Source organism: Poecilia mexicana, unplaced genomic scaffold (assembly GCF_051168715.1).
Source record: "Poecilia mexicana isolate PSO_F unplaced genomic scaffold, ASM5116871v1 scaffold_14, whole genome shotgun sequence".
Lineage (NCBI taxonomy): Eukaryota > Metazoa > Chordata > Actinopteri > Cyprinodontiformes > Poeciliidae > Poecilia > Poecilia mexicana.
Window position 1 is genome coordinate 6,342,258 of NW_028263383.1, and position 15,376 is coordinate 6,357,633.

Sequence of the window (15,376 nt, forward strand, 5' to 3'; positions counted from 1 at the left end):
GTATCACTGGTTTTGCAAACTCACTGAGAAAATTCTGTCTTTCTTCTACTAGAGGTAAGGCAAGTTATTAATGATAACAGCTTCCACAGTCTCACTTAAAAAAATCAGAAGAATCCTCTCAGATCGGTTTAACATCCGACTTAGGTTGCACTTTTAGATAACTCTTCCTTTTCCTTACCGATAATTTCCAAGAAAAATGACCTGGCTTAAGTCAAACAGCTTTTCAGATTAGAGAAAAAAGAACCTGTGTTGTATAAGACAGACATATTTTGCCCTAACCTTGCCATAAAAACATGTTGATATTTGTACATTTGAAGGGTAGGTATCTAAATCAAATTGTCCTTTAGAAGTCTAAAGAATGGTATAATCATCTGTAAGGGTTACTCAAGAGCATCAAAACTTAAAGCACTTCTTCTCAAAAAAGTTAGTTTTAAGCAGCTTATGCCCATTAGAGAAACCCTAAACCTTTGAAACTGAAATCTATTTGAAAAAAAAGAGAGAAAGTCAAGCAAGAAGTCGATGGAGTACAACAAAAATTACCTTTTTACGATAAATCCAACAAAAGTAGTGCCGAATCCCAAAGACACCATTACTCAATGTCCTGCATCCTTGTCTTTCCCCACATTCTGAATAGAGAGGAAGGGATGTGCAACACAAAGGGGTGGAGCAAGTCAGCAAAAACCAGTTCCTACACCCGTCAGCTGAAACTGCAAACACACGTTTATCATCCTGGCAAGAATCACACTCACACTTCAGTGACCGAATTCGAGGCCTCACTCTTAATTACCCACACTTGTTTTTCCCCTTTTGACATGAAGAACTCGATGTACGTTTGGGAGCAGATTTTTGACTACTTGTCTTTTCCTGCCACTGTGGTAACAAGCCTGTGCTTGTCGTCGTCAGAGAAAACACAGGAGGAGTGAAGGGAAAGCAGAGAGGGATGCGTCCTGAGTTCTGTTTCATGTACAATAAAAAAAACAAACAAGCAAATCCACAAATCCCTACAAGAAAAAGAAAAGCAAGGAGAGAAAGAATGTAGTAAGTTAATCTTAAAGTGTAGTAACATAATGACACACATTCTCACAAACCTATAAATGTGGATTTTAATGTTGTTGTTTTGCAAGGTGCACACTTCCTCCTGATACTTAATTCATATGGGAGTAGTGAAACCAAACTACTTTCTGTATTGCTATCTGTAGAACTAGGAAATACTGACACATATTTTTGTCCCAATTTTCCAAGAAAATGTCTTGGGTATCATGCAAATTAAATCTATCAGTTGTTAGAAATTACTGAAAAAATATATTCATGTGATTAATGTTTTTACTGCAAACATCCACTTGCAGGCTTGATTAATGATCTCATTGCGCCCTCCACTGGGAAAAAATGGGAGTACAGCAACATTTCAGCCTGGTTCAATGAAGCTGGTTAAAAAATAACATGAACAGCGGGAAATTTCAAGTGCATCTTCAAGTTAAAATTAATAGATTCATTAAAGACACAATTCTGTATTTAGTTGAAGCTCTTACTTCTAATAATTTTCTTTTTCTCATCTAGAAAAAAAAATAATCTAAAGGCAATTAAAAACCTCAATACATACAACAACTCTGTGCATAAGAAATTCATATTTTACCTGTGTCACTAAAGTTATTGAAATTTATTTGGATGTTATATAATATTAAACAGTAAACAAAACTTAATATGTTCTCATATTTTTGATTAACAACATGAAACAAAACAAACCCTGATGAAAAGTTTCCCCTAAACACTGAATATTACATTTTCTGTTTCATGTGTCCCTGGTTATGATTGTAAATTATAACTGGGAGACAGCAGTGAGGCTGACTGCAGCGTGGAGACCCCCGAACAATCACAGACATCTTTATTATCATTGTGATTCTTAAGCAATCAGCTTTTTTTTTTTTTTTTTCCAGTAGTTGGTTTATCATACAGGGAAGGTAGCTGTGTGCTTTGTCTAAAATAATGAAAATTTCCATTTCCTCCGGCAAAGCATACTCTCATTTATCTCTACTAAATGATGTGAAACACCGGAGAGTGAAGTAATTAGAGTGTGGGGATAATTAAAATTGTCCCACTTTCACCGTTTTTTTTTCTTCCCTTCAGTCGTCTGCCACTGTGTGACCGTAGGCACCGGGTGAAATGAGGTAAGACACAATCCTCAGCACTTCCCAGCTTTTCCAAAGAGACAGCGAAACAAAGGAGTAATCACCATGGGGGGGAAATAAAGGCCAAAACAAATAAAATGATAAAAATCTATTGTTTTAGTTCTCTGCTGGATATCTGTGTTGCAAATTTGGATCATCCTTGTTCAAAAAAAAAGCATCCAAGTGCTGAGGGTAAGGTCAAGGCTTGCAGCCGGCTGGATGGCTTAAAGGGAGCAAGTTCTGTCTGAACGCCAGCAGCAGCCTCACATTGTTTATGATAATGAACAGCAGGGGGTTAGTGGGGAGCAGAAACCAAGAAGAGGAGACAACTGGAAGGACATGCAAGAAACAAAGGGCATTCAAAACAAAGGAAAACAAACACTGAGGACTGGGTGATCAGAGGAAAGAAGAAAAAAAAATGATGCTGTCATGTCTGAAATGGGACACGGTCACATTGTTTTCAATTATGGGAACAAAATATGACAGTAAATCAAACAGCTACATGCAGAGGAAATGGAAGACAAAAACGAGGGTCTAAAAAAGGCAACAGATGGAAATGAGGACATGAATCAGACAGCATATGTGAGACTGAAGCAGGAGGTGAGAGACGGGAAGGTGAGACGGAGATCACAGACTGCCAGGGCTTTGTAACAGGACTGTAATACTTCCTCTGGCACACTGATTGGAGAGGAACTGGTTTTCTTCTCTAAATATCAAAATCTTTTTTTTCTTTTCTTTGTGGGATGTCTCATTTAAGACAGAAAACACTGTGAAGGTTTTAGAAGCACCTTATATCTCAACATTAAACAATCCTTTGCTTTTATCGACAGTGTGTTTTCCTTCTTGTTATTATCTCCAGCTCCATGTCGAGCACAATTTCTAGCAAAGCTTCTTTTTTTTGTTTTACATTTTCTCACATTACAACCATAGTGGTATATTTTCTCTGGATTTTATCTGACAAACTAACAGTAACTTAGAGCATATGAATGTAAAATGTTTACCAAGCATGTGGAAGAATGATGTTCTGGTCAAATAAAAAAATAAATAATACATTGTAAAAGTCCTCGAATGGCAGAAATTCACTTTGATATACCATCTGCGTAGTGAAACACAGTGGTAGCAGCATCATGCAGTGAGGATACTTTTTTTTTTTTACCAGCAAATGTCTAAAAAGTGAGGCAATCACTGGTTGTCAACACCGATGAGTCAGAATTTGGTAGATTCTCCTTTTTTTCTGTAAACGAAGTTGCAAATCCAGCAGGGTATGTCTGTTTCCACATATCTAGAGAATGACTTTTTCCAGTTTGTTTTTGCAAAATAGCAAAAGTTCAGTCAGATTAAATGGAACCTGAGACAAGCATTTAAAACTTCAGAAACTGGTTATATTCCAAACCCTAAAAGGTGAAAAATCACTTTTAACACAGAAAGAAGGCACATGACTATGTATTAAGGAAGTCATTTGTTTTTAGGGTAGGACTAAGTGGTGCGAAACGTTAAATTTTGGATCAAGAACTTGGCACAAGCACCATGCAAACCGCTGCAGCAAAAATGGGAAGTGTAAAAACCAAAGGTGTACATTTTTAATCAGGAACTGTTCTCAGCTGTGGAGTTTCACAGCTTTTTCTCACATCAAGTGCACCAAATGAAATATAACCCAACCCACTCCCCCAAGCGTCTTCTATCATTCAGTGCTTTGCTTTCAATCTAAAATGGCAAACCAGAGTCACAGAACCATTTCTGTCCAACATAGCCAGGCCTGGAATGAGGCTGGCGCTCACTTGACTGAATCTCACTGACACACGTCCAGGAGGGACTTCGGCACCATTTCTGCTGCCCCTTTCCTCGAACATAAAGATTCAACATCAAATAGAAACAAAGAAAAAATGTTTCCGGTGGTTTCAGAATATCAGGCTTGGCTGTGGTAAAGGAAGTGACAACCGTATCCAAGGGAAACTGGCTGGCACACAGTCTCTTCCAGACATCACATCACCGACGTTAATCAGACCAGACACACTGTTAATTAGAAAGTGATGCTGCTGTCTCACTCTTTCCCTCACCTGTCTCTGTCCGTGTAACACACACACACACACAAACACACCAAAACTATACTGCATAAACATCTGCTCATTTTTTGACTGACAGGTTCACACACACACACACACAAAAAAACATAAAATATTTTTGCAGAACTTTTGCAAATAAAACCAAACAAGAAATGCAGCGAAGCCATTAACTAGGATCAGATTAAGAAATATTATGATGGGTCAGCAGAGACATTTGTTTCATTCATTCAGGGTCAGAGTTTTTCTTGGTGCATCCTTCCATAATTATATTTCTAGTAATTATGACTTATCTTATTTATCACAATTTCTGCTGCCAGAACCAGTTTTTATTTGACCTTTTGGTGTGGTGTCTTTTTTTTTTTTTGAGATGTTAAATATTGTCCCAATTATTTGTGTCAGAAGCTGTGGCAAACAAACATTACATGATGGCAAAAAAAGAAAAACTTAGGGGCAACTAGTAAATAACACAATGAAATGCAAAGAACTAACATAACAGCTTTCAGATGTACAATATTAATTTCTTAACTTCTATTTTTATGTTTCAGTTCATGCATTTCTTAGCAGTCAGCCGGGACATGGTCCATGTAGAGATGAATAAATGTTTGCCAGTCAGAGATGAACGCTTTTAACACTGTCAGGGCGATCTGACTTTATAATTTACTTACCATCGACTGCTCAAAGAAGCAAAACTGAATCTCAGCTTCTAGATTGTTTTGTGGTCTCATATACATTCAGGCATCGATTTTACTCTGCAAATTCCCTGACAATAATTTCCTCGTTGTATCCACACACCTCTATTATATGGTGCATTAGTGTGAAATGGTGTGCAAAGTATCCCTTCCTACTGCAACAATTGCCCCATTATATGACAAATGGAGCATACCCATCATCTGATTCGGACCTGATCAAATAAGGTGTGCTGTATCCTCTGATAGGTAAATCATTGCAATCTAAGGAAAACTGCAACTAACTTCTATAATAGATGGTGACCAATTAAAAAAAAATGCATTGAGAATATGGCCCCGAGAATGCTGATAATTGATGGTGAATGCTTGTACTTGTAAAGCACTTTATCAAGTCTGAGGACTCCAAAGAACCTTTCAAATTTATCATGGAGGTTTTGGTTTTTTAAGTTTTTTGCAGATTGCTGAAAGTTTAAACTTTAAATATACGTGTAGAGGTTTCTAAATATGTTCTATTGGCATATTTACAGAAAGGTTTGTGTTGAAAATGAGAAAATGCAGTGCAGACACTGTGTGCTTTGAGTAAACAATTTGAACAGTGGAAGTTATGTCAGAATATTGGAGTCATAATAACTGAGAAGAATAAAAGAAAGGATCAAGGATTTGGTCATTTTGGCATCCTGTTGTGTATTTTGATGCCAAGTGCTGTGCTACTTTTCTCAATCTCACACATACACTCAGTGTGACATTGCCTTTCTCCTGAAAAATAAATGATCTTTTTAAGACTTTCATTAAATCATATCAAATCATTTTATTGCTGGATTTAGCTTTCTAAATCATTTTACCAATCAATAAAGCCAGCAAACGAAAGGAGATCTTCTCAAACTACAGTCCATTTAACAGCTTATTGATTTTGTTCATTTTGCAAAAAGATGAGAATGCAATACTTTAAATGGGATAAATAAATTAAGTTAATCTGAGACTTTAAAAGCAAAGCTAAAAGGGCTTAAAATGCCTTTTTTTTCATTATTTAATGTCCATGATCTTATTCATGCATTTGACTGCACTTAACGTCTTTAAATGCCTTTTCCTACCTTCTGTCCAGCTGCCATTAATGTTCTGTCATTGTGATGATCTCTGGGGCTCTGCAGGGTTAATAGAGGTTCCTCTTCCATGCTCTCATCGGGGCTTTCCACAGTCAAACCTGACGCCTCGTCCAGGATGTTCTCTGCAAAGACAACAAAGACAGTTTCAAATGCAAAATGCATATTTGTTTGGCTTTTGAGTATTTTGTGTCAAAATACATAAAGTACAAAATACGTAAATTCTGACCCAATAAATGAATTTTTTGTTGCTTTTTCTTTAGAAAACAAAATATTATCAAGCACCACAACAACTTCCTTTGTACAACCAACACAAAAAAGTGAATATTTAAGTCGGAGGAAAAATAAATACACATGGTATATATTGTTCTCACAAATGCAAATCTGAAAAGTATTCCAAGTTCCAGTTGTTTTTGTGTCTTTCTTTTGCTCAACTTTTATTTTAATAAACAAGTTTCTCCTAAACTGCACTTCTTATGGTTTTCTTTCAACAATAGCTTTTTTTTTTTTCTTGCCACTGTTCATACTTTGAGATCAGCGCATTTAATATTTGCTATGTGAAGTGATTGCAAGCATAACAAACAGCAATGATTTGATATGTTTCCCATTGGGAGTAAAAAAATTTTTTGGGATGTTCAGAGCTTGGGATAATGTTTTATTCCATAAGTTTGCTTTAAGCCTCACCACAATTGATCAATTACCGTCAAATATTGTTTGCTCAATAATGTTCTTGACAAAAATGGTTACTAATTAGCTTATTTCTGAATGCATTTGATTGCACAAGGCTTTATTTGGGTGTAGTAGAGAAAAAAAAGATGAAAAAGATGACTACTTTCTGTTGGTAAAGTACCTTTAAAAAATGCTAGGATATTTGTAATTATAATGTAACAAAATATAAAAAAAAATTCAAGGTGGACAAATACTTTTACAAGACATTGTGATTTAATATTAAGTTATAAATCCTTTTGTGTGGGTTTTATATTGAACTTCTAATAAAACCCTCCCTAAGAGGGTCTACTGATGCAGCTTTATAGTCAGATTAGATATTCAGTCCATGTTCAGGACAAATCTCTCATTTAAAGTCTCCTTCATGTTGAAGACTTCATGTTCAGCCTCCTCTTCAAGCACAGCATCATCAGTGACCTCCGTCTGGCTTCAAAAGTGTTTTACTCTCCATCTGACCCTCAACATATGGCACATTCTCCGTGGTGACAGCTCCACACTGCTGAAGGAATTATATTAATATTCATACAGCTCTGAGCCCCTGTATAAACAATGCCAGCTTGTCAGCTTGTGCATTACAAGCCCCCTATTTCCAGTGAATACAAATGATGCCCTTGCACAAATAAAAAGAGCAGGTCAGTGGAAGGCTGCTGGCTGCCTACAGGTTAGGTATCAGACAGCATCCGTGCATAATTAGGAGACCCTGCAGATAGTGATGCACTTTCCTTTTCTATGTACACAAAGTTAGGGTGCTGTGACGGAGTGCACAGTTGTGTTCTTTTCAAACGAGAAGATGAAGTCTAACCTTGACTCTGAGAAAAGATGTCTGTGGTTGGGTCTTGCTCTCCATCGGAGCGATGAGGAGGACTGAAGCACAGCACCTTAGAGTCCAGCTGAGGCAGAGTGCTGACAATCAGGGTAAGGGTGCGGTTCCCAAAAGCTGCCCTCAAATCATCCAGTTGGAGGGCAGAGGCAGGTTTACCATTGAGGAACTGAATCTCATCGCTTGCTTTCAAACCTAATGGATGAGTAAAAAGAAAAGACAAAAACCATTCAAGCTATTCTAGAAAGTAGTAAGTTTATCAAACAAGTTTTAATGTTGGTGTTTTTGGTGAAAAAAAAAAACAAACAAAAAAACAATTTAGTCTCATCTGTGAGATCATAACCATTAAGGGAGAGACTTTGTGTGTTAATATGTGCAAATAATCCCCACAAACAAAATGTGTGTACCATACTTCCTGATAGCAGCTCTGAGACTAATCCAGACATGTTGGGACTCTAATGTTCTCCAATACATTAAAAATGCATCCTCCCATGCTCGCTTCCTTCCTTTCTTGCTTGCGGCAAGTTCTGATGTAACAAGACTGGATGGATTTAGAAGGGAGTGTGCAAAACCTGTCTATTCCTGTCGTCTTATGTTACCATATACATTGTCTAAGAGACTGTACACATGAAAGGGAACCCATTGACTTCACTGTTTGACGCTTTCCCCCCCTCTGACCACCTGTGCCCGGCACTGTTAATTGAGAATTAGCGCTTAAACAGCCAGTTTCACCAATCAACCTGATTAGTTGTGACAGCAGCTCTGGGATCTAATAGCAACCTAACTTGCCCCTTAATGCTGAATTCAGTTACACAAATGGATTTTTATTCTGTTAACAGAAATGCATGCGCTCATGGTAACTAGTGCAAAATCTCCTGACACTTTAATTCCTGTAGAAAATATGGAATTACAGAGCTGCCACCCAGGCATGTGACAGTATATAGTACAAACATGAAAAGCATGTTGTTAGAACAATTACATTTTGGGGGTAATAACATGATACAGCCGTGTTTGTTTTTTTTTTTTTTTGCCTGGGCAGCATTTTTACACTTCCATAAGGAAATGGTAGAAATTCTGTCAAATCCACAATTAAATGGCAGAGAAAAGCAAACACACTCAGAGCTATAGATGGAGACAAGAGATGCACATTTAGCCATAAGTCATGACCTAGTTGTCTGGGATCTGAACTGTCAGTTAAAGCAGTTATTATTGGAGAGGGAGCAATAATGCTTCTGGCTCTATACTGCTGAGAGTGTGTGTGTTTTGCTTGTGTGTCGTAGTTTTAGGGTCTTGCAAAAGTAACAGCAAACTTCAGTGTTTTCCTGGGACTTTATGTGATGGATTGACACAAAGTAGTGCTTAATGGTGATTGGGGAGGAAAAAGGCAATCACACTTGCAAGTGTTTTGTTGTAAATTTCCAGCTATACACATCTGGGGACTCAAGCTTTGATGTAGAGCAAACATTGATTTTAAAGTCTTGACACAGATTTTCAATAAGATTGTGCCAGCTGAAAAGCTGTGGACTATTGTGTCTGTTAAAATCCCAATTAAAATGTATTGAGGTTTGTGGCGATAATGTGACCAAATCTAAAAAAAAAATAAAAATCAAGATCAAGAGGTATGAATACTTTTGCACCACATTGTTTACATGTATGCTTATATGAAAGTAGTGGCAACAGTAGCTACATTGACAGGAAAAAATACCTTTGGTTTCCTTGCAATGTAAACAGTGTTACATTGCACTAAGATCAACTACCAAAGCTCACTGATTGACACAACCTTTTTCCCTCCCAGCAGCGGTGGAGAGTCAGTACAGCTGTGTCCTCTGGCTGCATGCAGCCTTGCTAAGATAGCAGCTTTTTGATTGCTAATACACTGGAGGCCACAATCTCACACTTGAGTAACCTTGGTTCGACCTCGGGACATGGTACTGGAGCATGTTATTTTCTATACATTAGTGCTGTGTCCACGAAACGGCTGCATGTCTCTCAAACCCATTAGGTCTCTCTGCCTCGCTTAAAAGATAGAGACCTGTGAGTGGGGGACAGAGAGGGTGATCTTGAAATCTACCTTCCTAAAGCAGACAAACGAAATAGAGCCTTGAATTTTATTATCTTATGGATAAAGGTTTAGACACATCCCGCCTTAAGGAAAAATGTATAAATCATCAGACAAACACGGAATATAGGGCACATGAGTCATGTCTTTTTAGACTTTCTGATGAGCGCACAGAAGCTCTTCTTTTATTAATCTTCTGTTTCATCACGGCTGAAATACGTCTACAGACTCACTGAAGCTGTTCAAGATTCTTGATCGTTTTTTCTCCTTTTATTTTTAAAATTGCTTCATCATTTTCACCTAGATAGCTCATACCTGTTGTCTAAGAAATCAATAAAAGCATAAAGGCTTCATTATATTAAGAAAACATGCAATAATTGTATTATTGTCATTTATCATAATAATGACATGAGTTACATTTAACTTATAAATTTATTGCTATTCTGGTTTGGGGTTTTTTCAACATCATAATACTATGTCCGTCTTTCTCTGTGAGTGTTAGCATCTTGGTCCCTTGTATTGCTATTACAATATCAGGATTGCTCATATTGATATTCTGATTCAATATATTTTGGAGCTGCATGATTTTAGGAAACTGATAATATTGTAATCAATATCATGTTTGAAATAATCTGTACTTTCTTTGACTTTCATCATCACAACCTCTGTACCATCCCTATTGAAAATTAAAGTACTGTGGTTCAAGGTCTAGGTCCATGCCGCACAGCCAACATATATTTTTTTTAAAGTTAACTAATTCTGCAATGAGAGGCCAAATATCTACCAGACATTAAAACTAAGGTAGTCCATACTGCAGGTTTGCTTTAAGAAAATTAAAATATTTACCTTTAGCTGAAGCCAGGCCTCCTGGTTTCACTTCAATGACATGAAGCCGCTGTACATCATCCTCTTCTGTAACTGCCACAGTGAAACCTGGGGAAATGTGTTTTTAAGAGTGTGATTGTTATTCATGAATATATATTTAAAAAAGGTCACCGCAACGATTTAAATATGAACCAGTTAGGTCCACTTATGACTAAACGTGCTTTCTCTAAGTCGCCCTCTTTCAGTAATTATCAGAGCACGACTCAATAAAGCCCATTAAGGAATCAATTTGATACAGCTTCTCAGTGTGTCGAACTCCGTACCGTATCCAATGGTGCTGGACTCTGCTTTGTCAAAACAGATCACCTTGGTAGCTTTGGGGCAAATCTCAATTTCTTTGTAGATCTGCCAACACATACAAATAAATACATATTTTATTGGAGAAAAAGGGAAAAAATACAGTCGCTGTAAGATGGATAAGGTCAGACTGTTGCTCTTAATAAAGAATGAACTGCTCCATGCATTATTTTGCAGAGCAAGTGCATGTGAAGGTTGTGGGGTCAGAATCTGGGTTAAGACTGTAAAATGAGTGAGTGTAGGATGGGGTTTTGACCTGACAGCAGAGACACAGCTGTGTGTATGAAGCAACAGCAGAGACAGACATCTGTGTTGTGTGTAATAGCCTTCACCAAGGAGAAATAACAATGTAATATCACAGACGGAGGATGAAAGAGGGCGAAACGAGTCACTGATCAAAGCAGGAAGATAAAAAGGCTCTTGAGGAAAAAAACCAGTTACGGAGAGAGTGTGCTTTGAGAGAGGGTTCAGCATGTCACCTGCAAAACATCATCACAAAGATAATTTATTTTGGGGGTTTACTCTGGCTGAATAATGAGGTGAGGCTTATTTCTAGCAAGAGGGATTGTGTATATGAATAACTCCAAACAGAGACACACATAAATACAAATGGGTTTTTATTCGGAGTACTCACAATACACTTTGAATATTGTTGCATAATTCATAAGGTATTGCAAAATGTCTCTATACTGTCTTGGGAATTTTGCATGCATTGCACATCGAGTCAGCAATGTGGGGTCATAAAAAATGCACAGGTTTGCCTCCATACGGGCGGCAAAAATAGTAAAAATTAATTTATAATGAAATGGATCTACAGTTCAGATGGGTGGCTGCTTCATCTCATAGTGTAATAAAAAAAATAACTAAAACCACTGATAACTCAAACTGACTTTTACAGTTGGCTAGTTTTTTTTCACTCACTCTGATTATCTGAACTGTTTTGTTATAATATTCCAAGGTCAGGACTAAAACTAACACCGAATAATATTTACAATTATGCTCTTCACCTCTGAAGACTGCAATGAAGCTTATGGAAAATTGAGGGGCCTGTTAAAATTCAACCAGAGAAATTAAGCTTAATGGGAGAAATCCCAGAATGAAAATGAGAATTGAGGAGAACTGTATAGGAGGGCGATGGCCAGCCTAGATAAAAGTGCTAAATATGATATAGCATATTTTTATTTATGCTGTATCATGTTAAAAAAATGTCTTTGTTTTCTTGCAGTTATGGAAGGAAAAATGAAAGATAGGTCCTCCAAAACACTTCTGCCTACAGTATATCTGTAATATCATATTTTGGTGCATTTTTACCATTTTGACTTTTTTTTTTAACATGCTTTATCAGTTAGTTATCTTGTTTTCAGAACAGTTATGTAGTCCCCCAATCCTTTGAAGCACAACATTAAATGAAATCTGCAATAAGATTACAATTTGGCTATTACATCATCCTAATTCAGATTCCACAAATCAAAGTGCCTTAAAATGCAGCTTCTCACCAAATCAGATATCTCCTCCTCAGGTTTTGGAACATAATAAAGCAACTGGTTGTCGACCCACACCTTGACCCGCAGGTAGTGACCAGAGGGCTCGATCTGATGGGTCTGGAAGTAACGAGACAGGAAAGAAATTTGTGCAGTTGCTCCAAGGTAGCTCCAAATATTTGATGTGTATTTGTTTTGTCGTGTCATGTCAAGTTGACCTTCCAATGGAAGACGGAGGTGTTTTGATAATTCGTCAGTAAAAAACACATAGCAAATTTATTTAGTAATCATATTTTTTCTGAATGCAAATAGACACTGTTTACAAGAATGACTATTACGATTTATGTCTTTTGTTTCTGCACGAAAAAGTATATCAACCTGTTAACATTAATCTTCACATCGTCAACTGTATTTGACACATTTACAACAGCATCGCGGAATTCAAAAAATTATCTTGATACTTTAGGTTTTAGAAAGTCTTTTTGCAGCTTCTGTGCATCTGCAGTATCTAGAAATATCTACAATAGTACTAAACACAAATTAGTTTCTTAGAACAAACAAAAATAAATTCTTCTCAAATACAGAAAAATTATTTTATCTCCAATAACCAATTTTTTTCTTGTGAGTCAGGAGAAAGTCTAGCATTCTTTCGCCCAGCTGGCAGCAGCAACAGGAGGGGGAGGGCCATCACTGTTACATACACTCATAGAGGGCTCTGTTCTCTCGAACACACACTGTTGGATCTCATGTAAAAGTTGTTAAGCCATAAGAATGGTCCGAACAGTGGCCTACCTTACAGACGCTGCTCAGGACATCCAATGTTGTCTCCCCAGGCTGAACGATGGCCAGGACCGGCTGATTGTTTGGCAGACAAACCCAGGAGGGCTTCAGATAATCGGGAACCCAAATATCACTGTCAACGCTTTGCTGGGGAACAGTTTTCATGGAGTCTTCAGTTTTTTTCTGAAAATGGAACATAGACATGCACTTTACTTGTATACTGCACAGAACAAAATCTGACAAAATATAAGAGTAAAGGCAAGTAATAAGACAAAACATTATATCCATGTAGATTATACGCCATGTGGATTTTACTTATTAGTTAAACTAAAATACATTTTAAAAAATTCTAAATGACAAGGTGAACATGTAATGATTTGAAGATTGTATTTAATTCGCTTCTTCTGAAAAACTTCTAGATTTTCTTTGAGATGTATGCTGTTTTCTGTATGTGGGAGTTGATTTACATTTTTACAACATGAGTCTGTACAAAGACTGTAATCTGTAGGTCCATCAGTTTGATCCGAGTGAACAATCTGGCCATCATGTCGGCCTCTCTCCTTTTATCTCTCCTCTTTTGCCCTCACATTGTTTGTAACCTAGCTCTCCCTATCAAGTAACTGCATCCACATTTTTTCTTCAATTCTTCAATTCCGCCCACCCTGCCATCGATCAGTGCCTCTCCTTCTGGTGCCCTTTCCCCGATCTGTGCAGCTCTCCACCAGCTCGCTTCTGTGCCGCCGTCGTTCTTGCCAAATAATCTCCCGACAGTTAACAAAACCGGATCCTTAAGTATGTATCTGCATGTGCATGTTTGGTTTGCTTTGAAAGATCGAACTACACAAAGATGTGTGGAAAAAAATACATGTAGCCAAAAAAAAAAAAAAAAAAAGAGGCACTTTTTTTTTCCCCAGACAAAAAACAGGCTGGGGGGCCCGTGACCAATACCTCCCCCAACTTCCTGAACTCCCAGGCTGCTCAGCACCATCTGGCTTCCCTCCTGGTCTATCTAAGATTCCTCTGCTGGGGGGGATGAAGGATTTCCAGCAGGCATATTAAAAATCTTCCTCTATCTACTTTCCTCTTATGTTAACAATCGGTCTCCCCAGAATAAATATAGTCTTATAATAGGGGCCAGCCTGTCAGAGGTGAAAAATCTTCACTAGTAATGTGAGGTCTCTTGCTGTGTATCAGTAAAAGTCGGGGCATGCTGCCTCTTGTGCATTTCTTTACGGTCATCCCACTCCCCCCACCCCCTGCCAGCTGAGGTGGGGCGTGGGTGGAAGGAAATTGATCTCTCCTCCTGCCGCAGGGGGCCCTCACAGCAAGAGTGGTTTATTGCCCCAGTTTTTCTTCTGTCTGCGAGGTTCAGACAGAGGCCCGTCTTTTCCTCTCCCACACTTTCAGCTGTTTTTTTTTTTATCGCTTCTCATGAAATATGGAGCTGGAGTGCTTGTCCTTGCACAACCTCTGCCTAATTGGACCCTTTCCTTCCTAGTTCATGAAATAATAATAATAAAAAAAACCCTACACATTTACTTATCTGTGATGAATAATCACAGAAACATCCAAATGAGATCTACGACGATTTCTTTGTTAAAATATTTGCTGGGATGTTCAATTATCTGTAAATTGTGGACAGTACAGAACAACACAGGTGAGAACAGATGGTGTGAAACTGCCTGGCACTTTGGTAGCTAATGTCTGCATAATTTGAGGTAATGATCCACAAATATCAGATCGGGTTTCTCTCACTGGGATCAGCAGAGAGAGATGTCTCTAGTGGATGGTTAATGGGATTCTGATTTGGCTGAAATTGCCTGGAGCAACTGAATAAAGAGATGGATATCTGTCAAGACTGATGTGGGTTTTTGTTTTGATATCTAATAAAACTACAAAAGTAATGGAAAATTGTTGATAACAGAAAAAAAAAAGTTATTTGTCAATTCTTCTTCTGAAGCTGGAGAATAATCTGCAGAAGAATCTGATACACCACAAGTATAGTGCCCTGCAAAAGTATTCACTCCACTTGAACGTTTTTTTTTTTTTCATTTTTAGTCATGTTTTTAATGGATTCATTTTGTCATAAATAAATCCATTAAGCATACTATAAATTTTGAAAAGTTTGAGATGCGCTGATAATTTTCCAAGGCTCTGTAAGCTCCAGAATTATCTGAGTGTGTGGGAAGAGAGACTGCTAATTTTAAACTTTCATAAGCCTGCAAATTTGTCCACTTACTCCACATCGAGGGGGAGAAGTGGATGTCTATAAATGTTAAAGCAATAGCTTGAGAATGACCTCAAACGAATGCTC

At 37.7% G+C, this 15,376-nt stretch overlaps 1 protein-coding gene across 1 annotated transcript in view; it reads right to left on the bottom strand.

The window, feature by feature from the left end:
- The window catches only part of LOC106914096 (rho guanine nucleotide exchange factor TIAM1-like), a 62,431-nt gene that overhangs the window by 14,006 nt on the left and 33,049 nt on the right, over positions 1-15,376 (bottom strand). Inside the window, exons 12-17 of the mRNA XM_014980672.2 lie at positions 13,075-13,245; positions 12,298-12,402; positions 10,768-10,849; positions 10,466-10,552; positions 7,543-7,755; positions 6,006-6,139 (exon numbers count right to left, since the gene is read on the bottom strand). Of these exons, the coding sequence (XP_014836158.2) occupies positions 6,006-6,139; positions 7,543-7,755; positions 10,466-10,552; positions 10,768-10,849; positions 12,298-12,402; positions 13,075-13,245 (792 nt within the window). The remainder of the gene's footprint in view (positions 1-6,005; positions 6,140-7,542; positions 7,756-10,465; positions 10,553-10,767; positions 10,850-12,297; positions 12,403-13,074; positions 13,246-15,376) is intronic.